The sequence below is a fragment of the Sorghum bicolor genome, chromosome 4 (assembly GCF_000003195.3).
Source record: "Sorghum bicolor cultivar BTx623 chromosome 4, Sorghum_bicolor_NCBIv3, whole genome shotgun sequence".
NCBI classification, from domain to species: Eukaryota; Viridiplantae; Streptophyta; class Magnoliopsida; order Poales; family Poaceae; genus Sorghum; species Sorghum bicolor.
In genome coordinates this window covers 60025594-60050113 of record NC_012873.2, presented here as the reverse complement: position 1 = coordinate 60050113, position 24520 = coordinate 60025594, and the positions used below count along the sequence as shown (strand labels likewise).

The following is a 24520-nucleotide window of genomic DNA, read 5'->3' as shown; positions in this document are numbered from 1 at the left end:
CAGGCGCCATCTGTATACAGCGTCCACGGCTGATCAACTACCTTCTCCTCGTTTTTGTCCGAAGGTGTCCAATCTGCCATGAAGTCAGCCAGGGCTTGAGATTTGATGGAGGTTCTGGGGACATAGGTGATATCAAACTGTGATAGTTCAGCTGCCCATTTTCCTATACGTCCGGAAGCCTCTTTGTTCCTAAGGATATCACCCAATGGCTGTGAAGTGGGCACTTTAATCTCATGGCTTTGGAAGTAATGCTTGAGCTTCCTTGATGCACACAGAACCGCGTACGCGATTTTTTCTATCTCCGTGTAGTTCAGCTTTGCTCCTGACAAAGCTTCGGATACGTAGTAAACGGGTCTTTGCACCGTTCCTTTAGTGTCGCTTGTCTCGTGAACTAGAACACCACTGACAGCGTGCTCGGAGGCAGCCACATACAATAGTAGTGGAGTGTCTGGTTCGGGCACTGTTACCACCAGGTTGGTTGCAATGTAATTCTTGAGCTGCCTGAAGGCCTCTGATTGCTCCGGACCCCATTCTGTTTTACCTTCTCCTCTCAGCACCTTGAAGAATGGGAGGCTCCGTTCTGCCGATCTTGAAATGAATCTGTTGAGGGCTGCTATTCGGCCGGTCAGTCTTTGCACTTCTTTCTTGTTTGAAGGTTCTGCCATTGACATGATTGCTTTTGTCTTGTCTGGGTTAGCCCTAATTCCTTCGGAGCTGATGATATACCCCAGCATCTTTCCCTTGCTGACCCCAAACACACACTTCTCCGGGTTGAGTTTCAGCCCGGCAGATCTAAGGTTGACGAAGGTTTCCTGCAGGTCCTTGATATGATCTTCCTTGCGCTTGCTCATGACGACAACATCGTCGACGTAGGCTATGATGTTTCTCTGTAGCTGACTTCCTAGAACCTTCCCCATCATTCTGGAGAAGGTTGCTCCGGCGTTTTTGAGACCTTCTGGCATTCTGGTGTAGCAATACGTGCCGAATGGGGTCGTGAAGCTTGCCTTTCCTTCGTCTTCTTTTTTGAGCCAAATTTGGTGGTAACCAGAGAAACAGTCCAGCAGTGAGAATCTCTGACAACCAGCTGCTTTGTCCACAGAGGTATCTATCCTTGGCAAGGGGAAGGAGTCTTTGACACAAGCCTTGTTGAGATCCGTAAAATCTATGCACATTCTCATTTTGCCATTTTTCTTGGGGACCAAGACCACATTTGCCAACCATTCCGGGTATATGACTTCTCTGATGACCTTTGCGTCCAGGAGTCTTTGTACCTCTGCCTTCGCGGCTAAGGTTCTTTCTTCAGACATTTTTCTCTGTCTCTGCTTCTTCGGCCTCATTCTCGGATCGATGTCCAGCGAATGCTCTATTATGTCTCTGCTGACTCCTTGTAGGTCAGCGGCACTCCAAGCGAAGATATCTTGGTTCTTTTGCAATACGTCCAGCAATTCGAGTTCCTCCTCTCTACCAAGGGTGGCGGAGATGGTGACCTTCTTATCTGGAACAGCTTCCTGCAGAGGGATACACTTCGTTTCCTCCTGATCAGCCAGGTCTGTTTTCCCCCTTGGCATGTCTAGCGGCTGGGAAGCTTCATGCTGCGTAGAGTCTACGGAGTTTATGTTCCGGAAGGACTTGTAGATTGCTTTCTCTATGTTCCTTGCCTCCTTTTGACTTCCGTGAACCGTTATCACTCCGTGCAGAGCCGGGATTTTCATGCACAGGTATCCCATATGAGCGGCCGCATTGAACTTGTTCAAGAATCCTCGCCCGAATATGGCATTATATGGGTAGTGCAAGTCTACCACATCGAAGGTGACGTACTCTGTTCTTGCGTTCTCTGTTGTGCCGAAGGATACGGGCAGGGCGACCTTTCCCAGAGCATGTATTTGCTTTCCTCCGAACCCGATCAAAGGTGACTCCGAAGGTTGGAGTTGGCTTCTGCTGAGCTTCATTTGGTCGAAGGTTCCAGCAAATATTATGTCTGCGGAACTCCCTGAATCCACTAAGATTCTGCCTACTCCCCAACCCGCAACATTTGTTGTTATGACCAAGGCGTCTGTGTGAGGGTAGCTTTCCAATCTTAGATCCTCCTCGGTGAAGGTTATTGGGGTTCTGGACCAATCAGTGCATCTCACTGGCCCTTGAACTGCAACGTTGTTGACGAGCCTGAGGTGATCCTTCTTCTGTTTCTTTGTCTGGAACTCCATTGAGGACCCCCAGCTATTGGTAAGATCATTCCAATTGTGGGCAGGGGTGTGTGAGGGCCGATCTGATTATCAGGGTGGGGTTTGGTTTTTGGTGGTGGTGGGGCTTGGAGTAGCTGTAGCTGGTTTGGGGGAGGAGGTAGTGACTGCTGGTGGGGTTGCGGGGTTTCGATGTACGTGATATGTGGAGGTCGTGGAGGAGCATAGTTTGGTGGAAGGTTGTGGTCCGCGGTTTGCTGGGCTGGGCGCCAAGCTGGTAGGAAACTGGGATAGTAAGCGGAGGCTAGCGCGCTGGGCTGAAGTGGAGCTGGGTGCTGCTGGCTTGAACCTCCGACATATGAATGGTAGAAGGTTTGAGGGAATGTGTGATTTACTTCCCGAGGTTGAACAACTGGTATCGGAGGTTGCGGAGCTGACCTGCTCTTGATCCTCTCCTGAGTTTCTTTTGCATCCGGACAATCTCTGGTGGAGTGACCCTTCTCCTCTCCATGGAAGAAACAATACTGTTTCCGTGGTCGCTGACTTTGATTTTTTCGCCACCCCGCATTTCGACCCCCTCTTCCGGCTTGATTGGGTATGCGTCCCGAGCTTCGTGCTTCCGCTGGTGGACGGTTATTTTCCGGCATGTCATTTTTCGGTTGTTCAATATTCATCATCTGTCCACCAGCCTCTTGCTGCGGCCGGCGTCCATCCTGGCTGAGGTTCTTTTTCTGTGAGTTTCTATCATTGCTCTGCCTCTTCTGAGAGCTCTGGTCTTCCAACCTTTTGCGGTAGTCGTTGTCTGACCTGCAATACTTCTCAAACTCGTGGTACAGCTCGTGCATGGATGCTGGCTTTTCTCTGGCCAAATGAGCCGCGAAGGGCCCTATGCGAAGACCCTTGATGGCTGCTTCAATGGCAACCTCCTCTGGCACGCCGGGTGCTCTCGCCTTGGTCTGCACGAATCTTTGGAAGTAATCCCGCAGTGCCTCTCCCTGACTCTGGCGACACTGGAATAGGTCCGTGGAGGTTAGTGATTCAACTGCGAATCCCTGGAAATTCGCTAAAATCTTGTCTCGAAGGTTCTCCCATGAATAGATCGACCCGGGTCTCAGCATCGAATACCATGCCAAGGCATCTCCCTCGGCTGCGATCACGAAGGATTTTGCCATCACAGTCTCGTTCCCTCCAGCTGAGGCCACGGCTGCCTCGAAACTCATCAGGAATTGGCGCGGATCGGCTTTTCCGCTGAATTTAGGGAGCGTGATTGGTTTGTAGGTTGTAGGCCAAGGCGAGGTCTGCAATCCTTCGGACAGAGGGGAACGAAGGTCCAACGTGCCCCGCAGCATGCCGCCGTAGTTCGTCGGTTGCACATCTGATGCTGGGCCGACGCTGTTCAGAACAGCGGGCTGAATTGTCGGCTGAGCCGGAGGTTGCATGCTAAGGATCTCTGCCTGCAGGAGTGAAAGCTGCTGCCTGATCTCGGCCGCTTGCGTCGCGGCTACCGCTGCCTCTTGGCTGGCGGCGTAGGCAGCAGCGATCCGGTCTCGCTCTTGCTGAAGGTTCCGCAATTGCGTTTGCAGCTGCTGGAGCTCTTGCGCGGCCGTGGGTTGCGCCGGGTCTGCGGCGGGAGGAGGTTCCCGGCGTGTTTCCGGCTGCTCGTTCTCTGGCTGCTCGTCCTGAGAACCTTCTCCCTCCACGGTCGCGTACGCGCTTCGCACGGCCCTCCTCGGCCTTCCTCTCCTGGAGGGCTCTGCCCGAGGTCTTGTGGTGCTTGTTCTCTTTCCAGCCATCGCAGGTTATACTCCGGGCCCCACGGTGGGCGCCAATGTTGGGAAGAGGCTCTCCGCGCTTCCCAGCAGTACGGTGAGTAGGGAACCTTCTCACTCGGTGCCGTGAGAGGTCTGAGTTCCAACAGGCAGTAAGCTCAGTAGTAGGTGAATACAGTGAATGCTCTCTCTTATTAATGGCGGTATCACGCCCCTTATATAGGGCCCGGAAACCGACCCAATGACATTTACATAAATGCCCCGTGACGGTGGGGGAATATTCCAGCATATTCTTTCATCGCAGTCTACTGACCCTAATACACCCGCGTAATTTCACATTGCAAACCCTTCGTTCATCCTTTGACTGGGGCCTCAGCAGGTCGGAGGCTTGGATCCTCCGCCCAGTTGCGGATCCTCTGACGCTTTGGTGTCGGAGGTTCCGCAGCCCGGCTGGTCGGAGGTTGCTCGACCCGGCCATCCTGGGAGTTCCTCCTTAGCCTGGTCCAGTCGGAGGTTCCTTGGCCTGGCTGCGTTCTCCCGCCATCCTCGGACCCGGGAGGGTCGGAGGTTCCAACCTTTCCTCGCTCGTGGACCTCCGCCGGTGTCTCAGTCCCTGCACACACTTCGCACGACCAGACGAGTCGTCAACATTAGCATTTCCCGTCGAAGGATATCCTCCGACGTTTCAGGCGTCGGAGGTTCCTCAGGTGAAGGATAACCTTCGACGCGAGTCGTCAACATTAGTATTTTCCAGCGAAGGTTATCCTTCGACGCTTCAGGCGTCGGAGGTTCCTTGGGTGAAGGATAACCTTCGACGCTACCAGGGGGAAGGATGCAGCTGTTCCCCAACAATACATCCTTTCTAAAGGGAGTCTGAAGTGCATTTGCTGTAATGGGAATGAAACTATTCAACATTCTGTCCCTTTACCAAAATGATTTGGAGGCTTATCTTCTTTGCTACTAGTTTGACCCAACCTAGATCAATCAGCCACATGTTCGGTATTTGGCTATCTAATCAAAATAAAAAGATTAGAGATCTGATTTGGGTGGGGTGGCTGCTTTGCTTTGGGCTATCTAGAGATGCCGCAATGATTATGTTTTTAATAAAATAAAAACTAACTCTATTATGCAGGTAATTTTCAGGGGAGCGTACTGGTTATGCCTTTGGGCTCAGCTGCAGCTTGATGAGACAGCCAAGGACATGCTCTCGAAGATAAGCAAGAAATTAGAAGTAATTGCTTTAGAGATATCCAATAAAGGATGGAAACATTTATATTGTTTAAACTAGCGTCCCGGTCCATGTATACGACTATGGCTCTCTTTTTTATCTCATATAAAACCCTGTAATATTGGGCTGTGTACATCCTCGGATGTAGAGGCTGGATTTTATATCTATTATCTAAAAAAATATAAAAGATTCAGCTAAAACTTAGCCTATAAAGTCATAAATATAGGCCAAACAAAATTTGGTTTCCTTGGTAGCAAACGAAGATACTGTCCAAGCTCAAATTTGCAGTGAGAGCAAAGAAACTACAAGCTATAGCTAGCTAGAGAGGTAACTTTTTTTTTTTGACAATTCTAGAGAGGTAACTATGGTTTCCTTGGCTAAGCATTGTGTCCCCTCTTCAAAAGGCCGAAGCTAGACTACTCAGCAATAACAACACCAATCATTCGAGGGTCGATTAGGGTCAACAGGCTTCTCACCCTTTAGACCATCCTCATGTGGGGTCAGCCCTCTCCGAACAATGGGCTCAATTTATTAGGAGCAAATTCAATGAGTCGATCTGCCCTTGTTACAGAGAATGGGCAAAATAATTAATTAGAGTAGGATGAGTGGAGGGTTTAAGTGAAAAATATCCCACCATTACCTTTAACTATCGGATGATCATCCTACGCTCTTAACGAGAGTTTACATAGTTTGCATACAAAGCTGATTTCCATAGCATACGCTCTCTTCTTAGACAGTCCAAGATGCTAGTGGAAGCTATTAATCCGAGTTATACGTGAAATTACTTAGTGGAAGCCTAGGCACATCCAGTCTTCTAAAAATAACTTAGTGGCAGCTATTTTGTCCTGGCATTTTGGCAATGCTTGTTTGTCGTGAAATCCTGGACGCGTGCAGTTCTTAGAGTTTTAGGACCGACCGAAAGCCCCAGTCTTTTAGCATTAACCAAAAGACGTACGGTTTAACCGTTTAGAGCATAAAGTGATGGCATACCATCACAAGCAGTTAATCACAGAAGAACCACATCCAAAAACTTAGAACAGAGCTAATAGAGCCAAAAGTCTAAAATAACATGAAAGAAACAAAAATGCAGGCGCTGGCTTGACACCCAACACCTGAGCTTGAGGGAGCTCCAGTTGTAAACAACTCCTTTAGCAAACTCCGAAAGCACCCATCAGCAACCTGCAGAAGACAAAACACAGAACCCCATCTGGACTGAAGGCTGTCTTTGATCGATGCATGTAGTTTTCTCTAGATTTTTTTTTTTGGCAACAGATTATACGTCTATGATGACGTGTATATCAGAGCATCATAGACCGATTTCTTCTCTAAAATACGCAAGGGAGAAGAGATATGCATATCTTTGTATTAATTAAGTTAGGAAAAAAGAATTCTTCCACAACGCGCCGTCGTGCGGTAGCAGTCGCCAAATCGGAGAAGCTGATTTACAAAGAAAGATGCATGACAACGATCGAAAGGCCAAATATGTACACACTAGCTCCCACTAGCTGTAGACCTGTAGTTTGACCAGTGTTTCTAACTTGGACGCTCCCACGTAGCATATTTGTCGATAATGACTAAATTACTGTAGGGATTTCTCTGTCATTAGATACGTCATATATCACTAAAATCTAGAATAAATTCAGTGAACATGTTCAAAAAATAATCTATAGACTACTGTGTTTTTTTTAAAAGATCCGATTGCCCGCGCCGCGTAACGCAGTGGCGGACCTACAGGGTATGCCGGTAGGTCCACGACATACCTAGGATCTGGCCGTAATAAGTATACGTATGTATATGGGAAAAAAACTTACCTATCCAATCTTGCCAGCTTGTTAACGAGGAAGTTTCGCCTGGCCACATATACACAGTCGATAGCAAGCATCAAGGGGCAGACCAATACGACGAGTCGACGCCTAAAGCCTAATCATATATTCCCACGGCAATCATCCCAGTGTGTGGTTTCAAACCGTCGTGATGTCAAGTGCTCGACTCGCTGCGGCTGAGACATGGGCGAGTGGCGGCGGCTTGACATCCAAACATCGATCTCACGACACCAAGCGAGAGGCCAAGCACGGTTTTGCGACGCCCCATGGCCAGTGGAGCCAAGCGCTGTGGAGGCCAGAAACTGGCAAGCGGCAAGAGGTTTGCACTTTGGCACAATAATCCTCTCTTGTTTATATCTTTCTTTTGCTACACCGAAAGGTTGGAGAATTTATCACAACACTCACCTATCCAGTTATCTATTTCTTCATGTGCTGCTTATTGATCGCTTTTGTTACATAGAAAATATATATTTGGTCCTTTTAGTTAGTGGTCTACAAGCTAATGCATGGATATTAGACTTAAAAATTGGATCTGCAAGCGAAGCGCTAAAACTATTTATTAGAATACTGATCACGGGTGAAACCTGGAAACAAACTAGAGTCTGAGCTTATAGGCTCTGCTGACCACTTACGGTATACTTCTCGGCGTTCAAATGGTTTTAGAGGCACATCCATAATTTTTTTGTTTGAGAATACGAAAGTCTACTTGTTGATGGATTATCTGGCACACACCAGCAAATCCATAATAAAGATTATACCAAATTGTATGAAAAAAATAATGGTATACGCTGAGTAAAAATTCTAGGTCCGCCACTGGCGCAACGTGCACATCCTTTTACACGACTGTCAAACATCATATACACACACGCATTTAATCATTCATTACGCTACATTTGTACACTGTCATATTAAGTTCATAGCATGCCGCTTTCTCAAATAAAAAAGGAAATATATTCGACACTGGGCGCATGCTCATTGCCTCCAAGGCACCGGCGACAGAAAACTGGCAAACAGCTAGTGTGCTCGGGTGCACTACTTGTGGCTGCAGGCCTGCAGCTGTGACTTACGAGCGGAAGCAACAAACTCTAGTCTAGTGGAGTACATCCAAACAGGGAACCTAGATAGATAGGCCACGCAGCAGACGAGATTAGCAAGGTCGGTCGTATATTTGGAACTCCGTGTGGCTGCAAATGGAACTATAATCAATCATGGGAAGATGAAGGCTGCCAGCTCGTTCGGTGAATCACGAATTAGGCATTTCTTTTTTGTACCATAACAATTTGGAATTAATTACCCAGATTAAAGTCATTTCACCCGTGTGTGATGAATTACGACTGACATGCTTATATGTGTACAGCACACGGCAAACCTCAGTTGCGCCATTTGTCCATGGAGCGTGACCGCCAATTTCAGCAAACTCTGCCTAGCTAGCATTTTGATGGATTCCAGTAGAAATTAGCTTCTTCATCACAACAAGGGGCTAGTGCAGTGCAGATGGTAAAGAAATCAAAGGCTTCGTTGATTCGGAGATCCAAGATCCTCAAGATCGATCTTGTACATGATTTCTGAAAGAAAGAAAAATCATCTGAGTGACTTACTGTTTGCAATGAAATGATCATGCAGGAAGAAAATCTTCATAGCCGCGGCGGGGAGCAAACCCCCAGCGAAGGCGGCGGCGGCCACGGAACGGACAACGAGGCGGCGCGGCTTTGGGCGGCGATCGAGAGGTCCCCGACGTACAGCCGCATGAGGAAGGGCATACTCGCCGGCGACGATGGCCATGTGCGGCAGGTCGATGTCCGGCGCATCGGGAGGCAGGAGGTGAAGAACCTCGTCGACCGGCTGGTAAGCACCGCTGATGAGGATAACAGCAGGCTTCTCCTCAGGATCCGGGAGCGGATGCAGCGGTGAGCACTCGCTCGTCTCGCTGAAAGTCAGTTGTGCATTGATTTCAGATTTCTTTAACCTGTTAGCTGCTTATTGTGATAGAGTTGGGATGGACAACCCGACGATTGAAGTTCGTTTTGAGCGCTTGGGAATAGAAGCCGAGGCACCTGTGGGTAACAAGAGTGTTCCAACATTCCTCAGCTTCTTCTCCAACAGCATCATGGTAAGGAAACATTACCCAGTGGCCAGTGTCATGCTTCAGCTTCACGGTTAGTCGTAGAAGACAAAGGTTCAGTTACTGTCTAGCATGAAGTTCTGATTCTTGTCGTCTGTTTCGTCAGGCTGTGCTGAACGCTATGCATATCATTCCTACTAAAACAAGGCCCATCTCTATCCTTCGTGACCTTAGTGGAATAATTAGGCCCTCCAGGTGAGTTTATATGAGAAATAACTAACTTCCATCTGCAAGAGATTGCAAAAAATTTTTTTATCTTTGTGAAAATGGAACAACCATGTCTGGAGTCTAATAGCAGTAGTGTATTTCTGCAGAATGACTTTGTTGCTTGGATCTCCTGGGTCTGGTAAAACTAGCCTACTCCTAGCTTTGGCAGGGAGACTTGAGTCAACTCTGAAGGTACCACAATCTTCATGACAACAATTTACCAAAAAAAACTGAAAAAGAAAATAATATGTTGCAAGAGGACCTTTCAGAAAAGAAAAGAAAAAAATCTAATACGGATGAATTTGTCTTCAGGTCTCTGGTACTGTAATTTACAATGGGCATGGCATGAATGAGTTTGTCCCTCAGAAGACATCAGCTTACATTGGGCAGGATGATGTTCATATCGGCGAAATGACCGTCAGGGAAATATTGGCCTTCTCTGCAAGGTGTCAAGGAGTTGGAACACGATATGGTATGCAGTAGGAGTAGACGTTAACATTTAAGTAATTATTAGACCCTACGACTAAAATTACTTGCACAGACATGATTGCAGAACTCTCAAGAAGGGAAAAAGAAGCCAATCTTAGACCAGATCCTGATCTTGATGTTTACATGAAGGTAAAGTACCGCTTCATTTTCAAAAAATCCATTGTTCTAATACAAGGGCAAAAAGGCAATCAATCCTGTACTTCTCTTCTGCCTAAACAGGCTATCTCTGTGGAAGGTCAGGAGCGTGTGATCACAGATTATACCCTAAAAGTGAGTAGTAAAATATATAACTGGCAAAACCATATAGAATGTAGCGTTGATCAGACTTGCAAGTTCAATGCAGATTCTGGGCCTAGAAACCTGTGCAGACACAATGGTGGGAGACACTATGATTAGAGGTATCTCAGGAGGACAAAAGAAGCGTCTCACAATCGGTATGTGACTTATCTGCTCTCAAATAGAGAATCATGATATACTGAGTTACATTGCCACCTTAGCTTAAAAGTTAAAATGAATGGGTTTGTGCAGGAGAGATGCTTGTTGGTCCAGCTAAAGCATTCTTCATGGATGAGATTTCAAATGGTCTCGACACCTCTACAGCGTACCAGATTATAAATACCATTAGGAACTCTATCAAAATCCTTGGTGGCACCGCACTCATTGCGCTGCTTCAACCACCACCTGAGACTTATGAACTCTTCGATGACATTGTTCTTTTATCAGAGGGCCAAATTGTCTATCAGGGTCCACGAGAAAACATTCTTGAGTTCTTCGAAGCTTTGGGCTTCAAATGTCCTGAGAGGAAAGGTGTGGCAGACTTCTTACAAGAAGTGAGTTGGTCCACCAGAATTTCTTCTTTTGATGTTAGGGTTTAGGGTTCCTCTGATTTGACAAACCTTTATTATGTTTCAACAGGTCACATCTAGGAAAGATCAGCACCAGTACTGGTGCCAAGGAGACAAACCACACCAGTACATCTCGGTCAACAACTTTGTAGAGGCATTCAAAGCATTCCATGTTGGGCATAAGCTGGTGGAAGAGCTCAGTGTGCCCTTTGATCGATCCAGAAGCCATCCTGCTGCGCTCGCAACATCAGAGTACGGTATCAGAAAGATGGAGCTTCTGAAGGCATGCTTCTCTAGGGAGTGGTTGCTGATGAAAAGGAACTTGCTCGTTTACATTCTCAGAGTAGTCAAAGTATGTGTCTTGGACTCTTGGTTCTTCACATATCATCACTCAGAATCTATTTGATAGTAAATTCTGATGACTTAAATGTTTCTACCAGGTCATAGTGATTGGAACCATTTCAATGACGGTCTTCCTGCGCACAGAAATGCACAGAAGCACTGTCGAAGACGGAGTTATCTTCTTGGGTGCAATATTTCTTAGCATTGTCACTCACTTGTTTAATGGATTTACTGAGCTTAGCATGAGCATTTCCAGGCTGCCTGTTTTCTATAAGCAAAGGGACATGCTCTTATATCCAGCATGGGCATATGCTTTGCCTACATGGCTAGTCAAGATCCCAACATCGTTCATTGAATGTGCCGTATGGATAGGCATGACTTACTATGCCATTGGCTTTGATCCAAATGTTGAAAGGTTCTTCCGCCATTACCTACTGCTGGTACTGATAAGTCAGATGGCATCTGGCCTCTTCCGGCTAACTGCGGCACTGGGAAGGGAGATGATTGTTGCAAATACATTTGGGGCATTCGCTCAGATTTTTATGCTGATTCTTGGAGGCTTCTTGATAGATCGTGGTATGTTTTTTTTTCATTAAATAAGTTTGAGGCAGCACCGCAGCACCAAGAACACAGTGTTGAATTCTCTTTTCTGCAGACAACATAAAAAACTGGTGGATTTGGGGCTACTGGTCCTCCCCTCTTATGTATGCACAAAATGCCATGGCAATGAACGAGTTTCTTGGCCATAGCTGGCAGAAGGTAATGCAGCATCTTCTCGAGCAGTACAGGCCTCATCAGCCTATGCACAGCTAGGATACTCAGAAAAATGACATTTTTTGTGCAGGTTGTTAATATCACTGCAAGCAACAACACACTTGGCATACAAGTTCTGGAAGCACGTGGCATATTTGTTGATCTGAACTGGTACTGGATTGGTGTCTGTGCATTGCTTGGATACATCATACTCTTCAACATCCTCTTTGTTATTTTCCTCGACTGGCTTGACCGTGAGTACCTTGAGAACTCAAAAATCCATTGATTTGATACAACACCATTCAAACTTCATAGGTCTAGCACTTACATCTTCGTAACTCCAGCACTTGAAAAAGGCCACGCTGTTGTTTCTGAAGAGGAACAAGAGAAGCATGCAGATAATCATGGAAAAGGCATTCGGTCGCTCTCTGCTGGAAAGGAACTCCAGATTTCACCGATTAATGGTCAGTCTTTAAGTACAGTGTGGTAAAACATTTGTTGAATAAAAACGCTGTTCTTGCTCTTTATGATATGTTACAAATGCAGGACGCAGAGAAATGACTGCACCTGGCAATGAAAAGAGAGGAATGGTACTGCCATTTATCCCATTGTCGATTACGTTTCTCAATGTTAGATACTCTGTGGATATTCCTCAGGTATGCCTAAATCATAAGTGTTACCCTATTCTGACACACATTACAAGCAATATAGTTAATCTCATATGAAAGATTAACAGGAAATGAAAGAAAAAGGTAGAATTGGAGGTCAGATAGTGCTACTGAAGGGTGTCAGTGGAGCTTTCAGGCCAGGAGTTCTTACGGCCTTGATGGGTGTCAGTGGAGCTGGCAAGACTACTTTGCTGGATGTGTTGGCAGGAAGGAAAACTAGTGGTTACATTGAAGGAGAGATTTGCATTTCTGGATATCCAAAGAAGCAAGAGACCTTTGCACGGATCTCCGGATATTGTGAGCAAAATGATATCCACTCACCACATGTTACCGTCCATGAATCCCTCATGTACTCAGCATGGCTCCGGTTACCCCTAGAATTTGACCCGGAAACAAGAAAAGTTAGTTCAATGACTTCATTTTTTTTCTAATTCCTAACTCCGGAAAATGTATATTTTGTATCGCATCTGATCACCAGAGCCCTGAAATGCTTTTCTTTATGGATGTAGATGTTTGTGGATGAGATCATAGAACTCGTCGAGTTGACACCTTTGAGAGGAGCACTGGTGGGACTACCAGGAGTGAATGGTTTGTCAACTGAACAGCGGAAGAGACTCACGATTGCTGTAGAGCTTGTTGCCAACCCGTCCATTGTATTCATGGACGAACCAACATCAGGATTAGATGCAAGGTCAGCTGCAATAATGATGAGGACGTTAGGAATATGGTTGACACTGGAAGAACAGTAGTATGCACAATCCACCAGCCCAGCATTGACATCTTTGAGTCTTTTGATGAGGCAAGTTGCTGATTTTACTGCATTTTTCAAACTAAATGAAACAGCACAACAAGATTCCCAGTTCTACTTGCCATCACGGGAAAAACTATGTCAATTACAGTACCCAAATAAGAGAAACCTGATGACATAGCAGGGGACACTAAAGCCAGAGAAACACTAAGCCACAGGACAGCCCCACACTATATACAGAAAATTAGACCTTGTTTAGATCTATTTTTTTATTCGGGTACTGTAGCACTTTCATTTTTTTTGGTAATTATTGTCTAACCATGGACTCATTAGGCTCAAAAGATTTGTCTCGTAAATTACAGGCAAACTGTGCAATTAGTTATTCTTTTTATCTATATTTAATGCTCTATGTACGTGCCGCAATATTCGATGTGACGGGAAATCTTGAAAAGTTTTTGGATTTTGGGTGTAACTAAAAAGGCGTAACTTGCACTTTCTGAACTTTGACAGCTAATTCTGCTGAAACAAGGAGGGGAAGAGATATATGTTGGCCCCTTAGGACGTCACTCATGCCATCTAATCTCATACTTTGAGGTGAGCCTCAGTGCTATTGAACAAGATTGTATAGCTCAATTCAACACATGCTATGGCTGTTAACCTTTGCTCACACTTATGACTTATCCAAATGAAGGGAATACAAGGAGTGAATAAAATAAAAGATGGTTACAATCCTGCCACATGGATGCTGGAAGTGACCACTCCAGCTCAAGAAGATAACCTTGGAATTAGCTTTGCTGAACTATACAAGAATTCTGACCTATACTGGTATGGCGAATCCTTGTAACCACATTCTCTCTTATGTTTTTTTGATAAGTCATTCTCTCTTATGCTAAACCTCAAAATACTGATTACATCACATTGTTGCAGGAGGAACAAAGCTTTGGTCAGTGAACTAAGCAAACCTCCACCTGGATCGAAGGACTTGTACTTCCCAACGCAGTATTCGCAGTCCTTCCATGCACAATGCATGGCTTGCCTGTGGAAACAGAACAAGTCATATTGGAGAAATCCTTCATATACTGCAATGAGAATCTTCTTCACGACAGTTGTTGCCCTCATATTCAGCACCATCTTCTTGAACTTTGGAAAGAAAGTGTAAGTAACTCAAACTGAAACTCCAATTTCTGTTTAAATTTAGGCTTATAGTTGAGTAACAAATAAAAATTTCGTTTTAACTTACCTTTTCAGAAACAAGAGGCAGGATCTGTTCAATTCTTTTGGTTCCATGTATGCTGCTGTCATTTTCATTGGAATGCAGAATGGCCAGACAGTGCAACCAATTGTAGAAACTGAGCGAATGGTCTTCTACCGAGAAAAGGCAGCGGGAATGTACTCTGCTCTACCCTATGCTTTTGCACAGGTAAACATTACATTACTGATTTCGGTTGGATGCTTGAATAAAGAGTAAAGCCTGCATCGTTTCTACTTCAACTGCTTAATAGACTTCCTACAATGTTAACCATTAAACAGGTTCTTATTGAGATCCCACACATCTTCCTCCAGACCATCGTGTATGGGCTCATTGTCTATATCCTGATTGGCTTTGACAGGGAAGTCGACAAGTTCTTCTGGTACATCTTCTTCATGTTCTTCACTTTCATGTACTTCACGTTTTGTGGGATGATGGCAGTTGCCATGACACCCAGCACCGAAACTGCTGCTATACTCTCGACTGCATCCTATGCTATATGGAACATCTTTGCGGGCTTCTTAGTTCCCTGGCCCGTAAGTTTTTTATAAACTTATATTCTTTCCCTTGCACTACATTAGCAGTCATACTTAAGTAGACACACTTGGATTTCAGAGGATGCCAATATGGTGGAGATGGTATGCCTGGGCATGCCCAGTGGCATGGACACTGTACGGGCTTGCTGCTTCACAATATGGAGAATCTAGAGAGATGCTGAAAGAAGGTGAAATGGTAAAAGATTATGTCGACAGGCTTTTTGGATACAGGCATGATCACTTGCCTTATGCAGCTGGTGCAGTAGTTGGATTCACTATCCTTTTTGCTTCCAGCTTTGCCTTCTCCATCAAGGTCTTTAATTTCCAAAGAAGATAATAACAGAAGTCGTTTCAAAGAACTCAGCTTTTCTTCGAATTTGCTACTGATGCCAATAGATGTAATTTCTCTGAAACAAACGGTGAACAGCTGAAAATGCATGCATGCATGAACCCCCCGTGACAAAGGGGTTTGAATGAAACGTCTCCATTTGCCTTGTGCATTTTGTAAACCTAATTATGTTTTAGCAAATACTATTCAGCTTACAAGATCAGAAACAATATATTACGAAACACCTCAATTGTAGCCATCCACCAGCTGAAAATCAGCCCTCTTTCCTTGGGTAGTTCCTGAACCAAATTCTCGGCCGGTGTCGAACCTGCTGTCCGAGCATAGCATGTGACTGTGTCACCATGTTCAGTATAGATCGGCTCTTTGGTTCTGCCTAATTTTAGCGTTAAACCAAGGGCTTGTTTAGTTCAAAAAAAATTGCAAAATAGGAATAGTAGCACTTTCGTTTGTATTTGACAAATATTGTCCAATCATGAACTAATTAGGCTCAAAAGATTTGTCTCGTCAATTCCGACCAAACTGTGCAATTAGTTTTTATTTTCGTCTATATTTTATACTTTATGCATGCGTCTAAAGATTTGATGTGACGGGGAATCTGAAAAATTTTGCAAAATTTTTTAGGAACTAAGGCCTTGTTTAGTTCCTAAAAATTTTCAAGATTTCCCATCACATCGAATCTTGCGGAACATGCATGATGCATTAAATATACATGAAAATAAAAACTAATTGCACAAGTCATCTGTAAATTATGAGACGAATCTTTTAAGGTTAGTTACTCTATGATTGGACAATATTTGTTAAATAAAAACGAAAGTGCTACGGTGCCCAAACGCAAAAAAATTTGCAAACTGAACAAGGCCTAAACAAGGCCCAAGTGCTGGCCAAATAATTGAGACAATGTCCAATATTGGGCTTGGCACACGCTGGTAGCAAACCAACAGCGGCGGCAGGTGGAAGGGGAAGGAGAGTAATTGAAGCCGATGGATCCACAGTCGCCAACTATTGTTTGCTTGGAGAGACAGAGCGAGCAGGTTTTCCAGGATCATACCCTGTCGGTTGCTAGCAGCAGCAATGGCCTTCTGTTCTGCTGCCGTCGTCCTTCCCCGCAGTGAATGCCACTGGGCACTTGGATGCTGATGTGGTTGCGTTGACTCAGTCCCCTGTGCCAGGCTGCCGGCGGCATCGGCTGCGCAGGCATAAATTCCCCTATCTGCGAGCCGTAGCATTGTTCCCAGTGGCGCACAAGCAAATTCCTGGTCCGCTTTTACTGTTCTCAACTCTGAAGCTCCTTCATTTCGTAGCAGCGGCTTGGCAGGACATCAATTGAGACGTCAGAGTACGTGTTCATGGGACGGCCTTGAGAATTCTGTGAACTGAATCTTTCTTGCAGATCAGATCATCAGAAAGCTGAAATTTTGTGAAAAACAAAAATAAGAGTGTGCGATGCGACCCCGTCTCCGATCCTCAACCGCTTCCCCAAAGGCGTCACAGAGCTTCTGGATCAAACATCGACAGCGAAGAAACACAGAAAGACACACATGGAGGAGTCAAACTGCCTTACCCGGATGCAATGAAACATTTGAGGAAACGAACGAAACACGCACGCGGAGCCTGACGAACGAACGGGAGACGGAGACGGAGCAGTCACCGGAAAGATTTTCGTCCCTGACGCGACCGGCGATTGACAGGGACGTCGATCCACACACACAGACACACAGTACTCATCTCAAACAGTCTCACCGCACAGTCACGACCCGCGCCCGGGCCCCTGTGTTCCTCGTGCAGGCGCATCTTCTATTCTGTGCCTTTCAGCGTGGGTCAAGCACCCAAGCAACAGTGGATCGATGAACGACGACGCGAGGCGGGGGAATTCTTGTCCCGGATGCCTCCGCCGCTGGCCCGCTGCGCGCCCCCACCCTCCGTCCCCTCCACTCGGAGAAGTTCTCGCGCCGTCGCCGGTCGCCGCTGCTGTTTGTTTGTCCATCTCGTAGGCCCATAGGCCATAGCCCTCTTGGAGTCTTGGACAAGGAAATCTCGCGTTATCTTTTATTCTTGAAAAATAAGAACACTCTCGCATGTATATCGTTAACCTGAAGCAATCATCGACGCCGAGTAGGGTCGGGGGAGATCGGCATTGGTCAATCTGAAACGACACCGGCACAAGTTCGACGTCGCGTTCGGTTCTCCGATTTGTCACACTAGCTATATATACGCTGCCCCTCCAACTGGAGAAGGAGAACGATCCCAAGCCGTTCGTTCTCCAACGACAACCACGCCCGTGTCCATGTGTTTGTTTTTTTTCGAAAAATCCGTTACCGGCTTTCATTGATAAGAGCGAAGTTGAATTACAGACATGATTACAATATGGGGCTTATAGTGGCACAAGCTGCGCCTGCCCCAACCACCCTTTTTGCTTGGGGTTCAGGAAAGAAAACCCCTCGCCACCCCTGGTAAGAATACAAACGGACTACATACTAAGTGGTAGCAACTGCACTATGCGCAGTCCCTGCAGCCAACAATAGTTGCATGCCTTTATTTCCAGCATGAGCCCAAGTCCTTGCCTCATCCTGTATGCTGCTGAAGATTTGCTGCACAGACCTTGAGATTTTCCTAAAAACTCTATTGCTTCTTTCCCGCCATATCTCCCAGATAACAAGTATGAGTAGAGATTTGACGCCTTCTCTGATGGCTGGCAGTTGTACATCGGCCATACACAGTAGCCACTCTTGCACATTGTCTGTATGATTCCAGTTTTCCGGTGCTAGGTTTGTGACACGGATCCAGTGAGCCACCCTTGCCCAAATGCTCTTTACAATGCAGCATTCTATAAAGAGATGAGTTGCAGTCTCTAAATTTCTTATGCACAGTTGACAGAAGTACTCATTTGGCCAACCTCGCACCTGCAGGCGCGCCGCTGTCCAGATTCTCCCCTTCATTAGCAGCCATATGAAGAACTTACACTTTGGAGGCACCTTTGTTTTCCATGTCAGTTTATCCGCTGCGCATCTGGTGGACCCTTCCATCTGCAAGTTATACGCTGATCTCGCTGAATATTCCCCGTCCCCGGTGTGCATCCATACTATCCGATCCTCCTGTGTTTCTAATAGTACAACAGCTTGAACTCTTTCCCAGAGGCTCACAAATTCAGCAATTAACGGTTGGGTCAAATTGTAATCGATATCCGTGATCCACCTATTTAGTGTCATCGCATCCAACACTGATCGGTTTTTTCTCTTACTGTGCTTGTATAAGGCTGGGTAGAGTACAGCCGGCGTCTCCCCTTGTAGCCATCTCGACGTCCAGAACACTGCCTTGCGCCCATTACCCAGCTCGACCTTGGTTGCTGCATTGAAGAGCTGCATGTCTTCACTGTCAACCGGAATCTGTAGGCCCTTTCATGGCCGTTCCCTGCTATCCCACGCGAACCACGGCCATCGAAGCCGAAGCGATCTGCTGAAGCATTCCAGGTCTTTTATTCCTAGCCCACCATTCTCCACTGGCCTGCAGACTATTGGCCATGCCACCTTACATTTTCCACCAGTAAGGTCACCGTGTCCCGCCCACAAGAAGCGTCTCCTGAGCTTGTCAATTTCCTTAATGAATCTCTTCAGAGGTTTGATACATGTCATTAGGTATACTGGCTGGGCTGTGATCACTGATTTAATTAGTTCTCTCCTTCCTGCTATGCTAATCAAACGCCCCTGCCAACCTTCTACTTTCCCCTTTGCCCTGTCCTGAATATACTATAGATGCACCATTCTTAATCTCCCTAGAGTCAGCGGTAATCCAAGGTACTTGACCGAGATTTTAACACGTGCTCCCGCAAAATCAGAGAGCACCTCATCCAGGTCCACCGAGTCGCACCTGATAGGTGCAACTGTGCTCTTGTCCATATTTATTCTCAAGCCTGTGGCCTCACCAAAGGCCTCCATGATTTGCATAATGCATCTAATGTCCTCCTTTTTTAGGTTCGTGAAGATGACCGCATCATCTGCATACAAGGATAGCCGCAAACGCGCCTGTCGGCCTTTAAGTGGGCTTAGGAAGCCATCTTCAGTTGCAATGTCAAACAGCCGATTGAGCACATCAATGGCAAGGATGAACAAGTAAGGAGACAGCGGATCGCCCTGTCGCAGTCCTCGGCGGTGTGCAATGCTTTGCCCTGGGCTGCCATTCAGTAAGACAACTGATGATGAAGAGCTGAGGATCTGTGCCAGCCAGTCCGTCCATCTAGTACTGAAACCCCTCTGGTTGAGCATCTCAAGAAGGTATTCCGAGGAGACAGTATCAAAAGCCTTACTAATGTCTAGTTTTATTAGGCAGACTGGTGTTTTGGTTCTGTGATAATGTCTAGCCAAACTTCTTACATAAATAAAGTTGTCTTGAATGCACCTTTTTCTGATAAATGCACTTTGAGAGGGCGATATCAGGCCGTCGATGTATGTAGATAATCTGTTGGCTAGCACCTTTGTGAGGAGTTTAGCAAAGGAGTGAATTAGACTGATTGGCCTGAAATCTTTCGGTTCAGTTGCCACATCGACCTTCGGGATCATTACCACCTGTGCTTTGTTAATACCATCCAGTGTATCGCAGCGGTGATTATATACACTGTTGAAGGCACTGATGATGTCCAACTTGATAATTGACCAACAATGTTTATACAAATTGTTGGTGAAGCCATCAGGTCCAGGCGCCTTATCGTTTGGTAGACTTCTAACTGCTATCTCAATTTCTTCCTCAGTGAAAGGCCTATCAATCTCTAAGCCAGGGGATTCTTGGATTGTGCTTAAACCTAGTCGTGCCCAAGCAAAAGATCTTGATCTTGGCACTCTCAGACCCATGATGTTGGAGAAGTAATCGTGCACAATCTGCTCCTTTTCACTATGGTCCCATGTTAAGGTGCCATCTTGTCTTTTAAGTGACGATATGTATTTCCTCCGTTTCCTACCATTCATCCTTAGATGAAAGAATTTTGTACAGGCATCTCCTGCTTTCAGCCATATGAACCTGGAGGCTTGTCGCCTCCGGGATCTTTCCAAGGCAGCAAGGCCTAGGACTCTTACTTTTAGCTCAGCTCGCAGGTTGTCTTCATCGTGGGATAACTGCCTTTCCTCCTGTGCTATGTCCAGCCTCATAATGATCTCGTTGGCAACGTGCAGCTGCATTCTAGCATTATCGAACAGTGACTTACTCCATTTTCTAAGTGCCCTTGCAGTTTCTTTCAGCTTCTTCCTGAGGACCGTGTGTGCAGATCCCACCTGCATTTTGCTCCAGGCCTGTTGTACCACTGCACTGAAACCATCTATGCTGAGCCAGTGATTTTCGAAGCGAAACATAGCCTTCCTCGGCACAGTCTCCTGGCGACTCAACACAATCGGGCAATGATCTGATGCCCCAGTGGATAGTGCATGAAGCGTTTGGAATCTGTTCGTTGTTATTTGCACAAATTTGATTGCCTGCTGGAAGACTTGTGTGTTGGAATCCTGTGTATCCTGCATGATGGACGGTGGACGGAGAATCGGAGAAGAAACAACCGCAGCAGCTAGTGTGTGACAGATTGATTGCGTTTGTGATGCAATCAACGACGGACAGGCTAAGATTTGTTTTTAAAAAATTGACAGGCTAGGCAGCGCGTGCGACGGTGGGAGACGCCGCGACGGCCGTCGTGCGTTCGGTACACTGATGCATCTTTGTCGTGCCAAGGGTGACGCATCAGTCCGTAGGCACCCCTTAGTATGGTTCAATGTACGGTACGTCATCAGGTTGTCAGAGAGTGTGTAGCAGGCACTACCTGACAGTTTCTTGGGCGGTCATGCGGTTCCGGTTTCAGTTGCCCGTCAACATCGCAATCGTAAGCCCCGTGCTTGAATTTCCTGAGAGATCGCCGCGGTGCAACGCAATGACTTGGTCGTCAATCCAACTGAACATGACGATCCAAGCCAAACCTGTGCGTGTGGCGGGTGACTACTAGCTCACCAGTCAATTTACGACGACTCTTGGGCTCGGTTATTAAGTGGTGACACACAGGCACTTCAGCTTAAAACCAGCAGAAAAACGACGTCTCGCGACTTCTACTGTCACCTGTGCCCGGCACGCACCAGCGTCCAGCGAGCGACTCACTGGAATCCTCCTCTCGGCTCCGCCGTTAACCACAGCGCCGGCCGCACCAGACGACGAGGGGGCTGACCAAGCTCGCGTGAGCAGGCACGCGACACGGCGCAGCGTTTGGCGATGCACGGAAGCATGTTATGTCAGGAGGCCATGCTGCTGGAGCTGGGCCAACGAACAGGCGTATATAGGCGTACAGAGAAGCAATGTACGTAGGCCAGCCAGCTGTAGTAGCTAGCAGCTACCAAGTGGCGTCGCCATCAGCACAAACTCCCCGGAGAGCGAGAGGCATGTACGGCTGGGGCACCACCCCGAAATTAACAAACCAACCGCTAACCAAAAGGACACGCACCATTGATCGATCATCTTCATCCCCTGCCGATACACCTGACCATCGGCTTTGACCGTTCATACATGCATTAGTATTTATCAAGCTAACAGATCGACCTGATGTCCCTTACAAAGTTATTACGAAGAGTAAAAAAACCAATAATAATGCGATTAATTAATATTTCCATCGCACCGCGGCAATGATCCGCCACATGCACTCGCAGAGTGCAGACAGGGCACACAGGTGTTAGCTTTCTAGACGCAGCCTGTGTGAAGCCAAATTACCAATAAATAAACAAGAGTAAGGGAAAAAAAAAAGTTACAGAGAGAGGCAGGGCAGGCAGCAGAGAGCGTGGACATGGGAGTAGCTAGTATTAGGGAGACGTAGTGTAGTAGCTCGTGGTCGTCGTTAAGAAGCATTTAACCACGGCTTAATCTAGCGATCGCGATAGGTAACTAAACCAAACGAGCTAGGGTAGGTACATGCTGGGGTCCTGGACGACGTCCGTCCAGCAGCTCCCGGCGTTCCAGTACGCGGCGGCTGACGCGGCGTCGCCGAGCTCGAATATCCCCGCCGCGTCCAGGGACGCGAACGGCGCCATGTCCTCGGAGACCACCGAGGAGGAGGACGGCGCCGCAGCAGACAGCCCGGCCACCAGCTGCAGCTCCGAGGTGGTGGTGGGCGCTTCCTCCTGCTTCGGCTGCGCCGCGAAGGTGAACACCGGGAGCGGCGGCGGCGGCGGTGGCGCGAAGAGGGACGCCAGCGCCGCCGCCTGATCGGCGAATATCGGCGCCGGTGGCGCCACCACGTCGATCGTGGAGAAGGGGCTCGAGTGGTGGTGGCTGCTCGTCGTGAAAACGGCGACGCTGCTGTTCGACGACGGCGTGGCGGGGGTGGTCGGGGCCGGCGTCGGCGTTGTCGCGGCGGCGGCCGTGGGGCTCGCGCTGCCGCTGTTGGTAGAGCGGGGCGAGGACGCCGAGGCCCGGCGCGGGTTCTTGTTGGCCGCCGCGTCGCCCGACCCCGACGTGGGCGTGGACGGCACCGACGACGTGGCGGACGACGACGACGACGCGCGCTTCGTCTTGCGGCAGCCCCCGCCCACGGGGACGTTGCGCAGGACGCCGCCCTTGGTCCAGTACCGGCGGCAGCTCTTGCAGAAGTGCCGCGGCTGCGACAGGTTGTAGTTGTTGTAGTAGCAGAACTTGGTGTTGGTGGACTCGCACCGCGGGCACTTGACCACCTCTGGCGGCGCCGCGGGCGACACGCCGCCGCACCGCGCCCCGGGGCCCTGCTGCGCATGCGCCTGCGCGCGCCGGAGGTCGCCGGCCCCTGCCCCGCCGAACAGACGCCCGGCCAGGCCTGGGATCGACTGGAACTCCTGCATGATGGCGTCTACCGGCGCGCGCGTCGTCTGCAACTACAACGTGCTACTGCTAGGATATGCTGGCCTCGGCGCTCGGCGGGCGTGAAGGTTAGCTAGTGTGTGTTGTTGTTTGCCGGGGAGGCGGGAGCGTGGCGTGGCAAGAGCTCCACCCGCTCGGCATCGCCTCTGCATCACACACCGATGGCGGGTAAATATCTAGACTTGGCACTCTCACGCTCCTGTTTGCTGTGCGCAGCTGCATTAGCTAAGTTACGGAACTGCCCTTCGGTTTGTGTGTTATTGACCCAATTGGCCCCCACTGTTCCTTATCGTGTAGGAGTAGTATATGTGTAGGCGCGTATGCCCGATCGACCTCGACGGCTACTCGAGTAGATGGAGCTCGTATCTCCTGCATTGATCGGCGATGTCGCTGGATTTCGTGCTCAGATCACTAGTATCGTGCGTTCTGATCTTGCCTAATGTTTTCTTAAAAACAACAGCAAAAATTTTGCCGTGATTTTTATTAGATGAAGATAAAAAAATGTAAGTGCCAACCTAGTTTTGCAACAAAAACAACACCCAAAAACTACAGTGCAGTCGAAGAGAGTGTCACGCTTATCCTGCACAATTTGAGTACACACTACCGAATAATTATCAAATCCACAGTCATAAAGTTCTCGGAATGATTAGGTCGTAGAACGAGTATCGTGGAACGTAGAATGGTAAAGGATTTTTCACGGTCAGGACGGTACACTGTACCGTGGTTTCCGGTGACTGTGGTCAAATCTCACGACTCACGTAGCTACTTCTTTTAGCAAGTTCACATAGCTACTTGCATTCTCGTATAAGTATAATTAATTCATTTTCTTTATAATCTGCATTCTTAGGCACGATTTCTGATCTGCAGGATCTGTGCGTGGAGATCTTCGGAGGATAGGCCACGAGAGTTTGCAGCTACTGGTTCGACATGCTGGCCCGATCGAAGAGGTAAGGCGCGCCGTGGACGAACCTGCGCCGCTTGTTTCGGTCGACGTTCCGGGCTTCCTTTCGAGATGGGCACGTAGAACCAACCACTTGGCCCTCCGTTTCTGAACGCCGGACGCAGGCTGTCACCATACGCTGGCAGAACATTCTTAACGAACGAATCTGATCGGCCTGCCCATAGGATCGCTGTGCCAGCAAAGATGGTATACTGCAGATATTTGTGGCCTCGTGTTCTCATGCATGCAATGCGGCCACAAGGCTTTCGCCACTCCAGTTTACTCAACTGGTGCCGGCATGGACCAGATTCCGCTTGCAAGAACCAAAGAAGTGGCGTCCGGTTACAGGCGGCGCCGGGACATGCTAATGTGGGCTATGGAGCGTCGAGCGATGGAGTCCACATGGTGGCAACACGAGCTGTGTCCACGC

The 24520-nt window shown here is 47.7% G+C and overlaps 1 protein-coding gene and 1 pseudogene across 1 annotated transcript; one reads left to right on the top strand and one right to left on the bottom strand.

Annotated features, from left to right (window-relative positions):
- LOC8071749 lies at positions 8408-15457 on the top strand (annotated as a pseudogene).
- LOC8071748 (mucin-7) lies at positions 21890-23365 on the bottom strand. Its single transcript, XM_002452578.2, has one exon. The coding sequence runs from the start codon at positions 23129-23131 to the stop codon at positions 22217-22219; it is 915 nt and encodes a 304-aa protein (XP_002452623.2). The 5' UTR covers positions 23132-23365; the 3' UTR covers positions 21890-22216.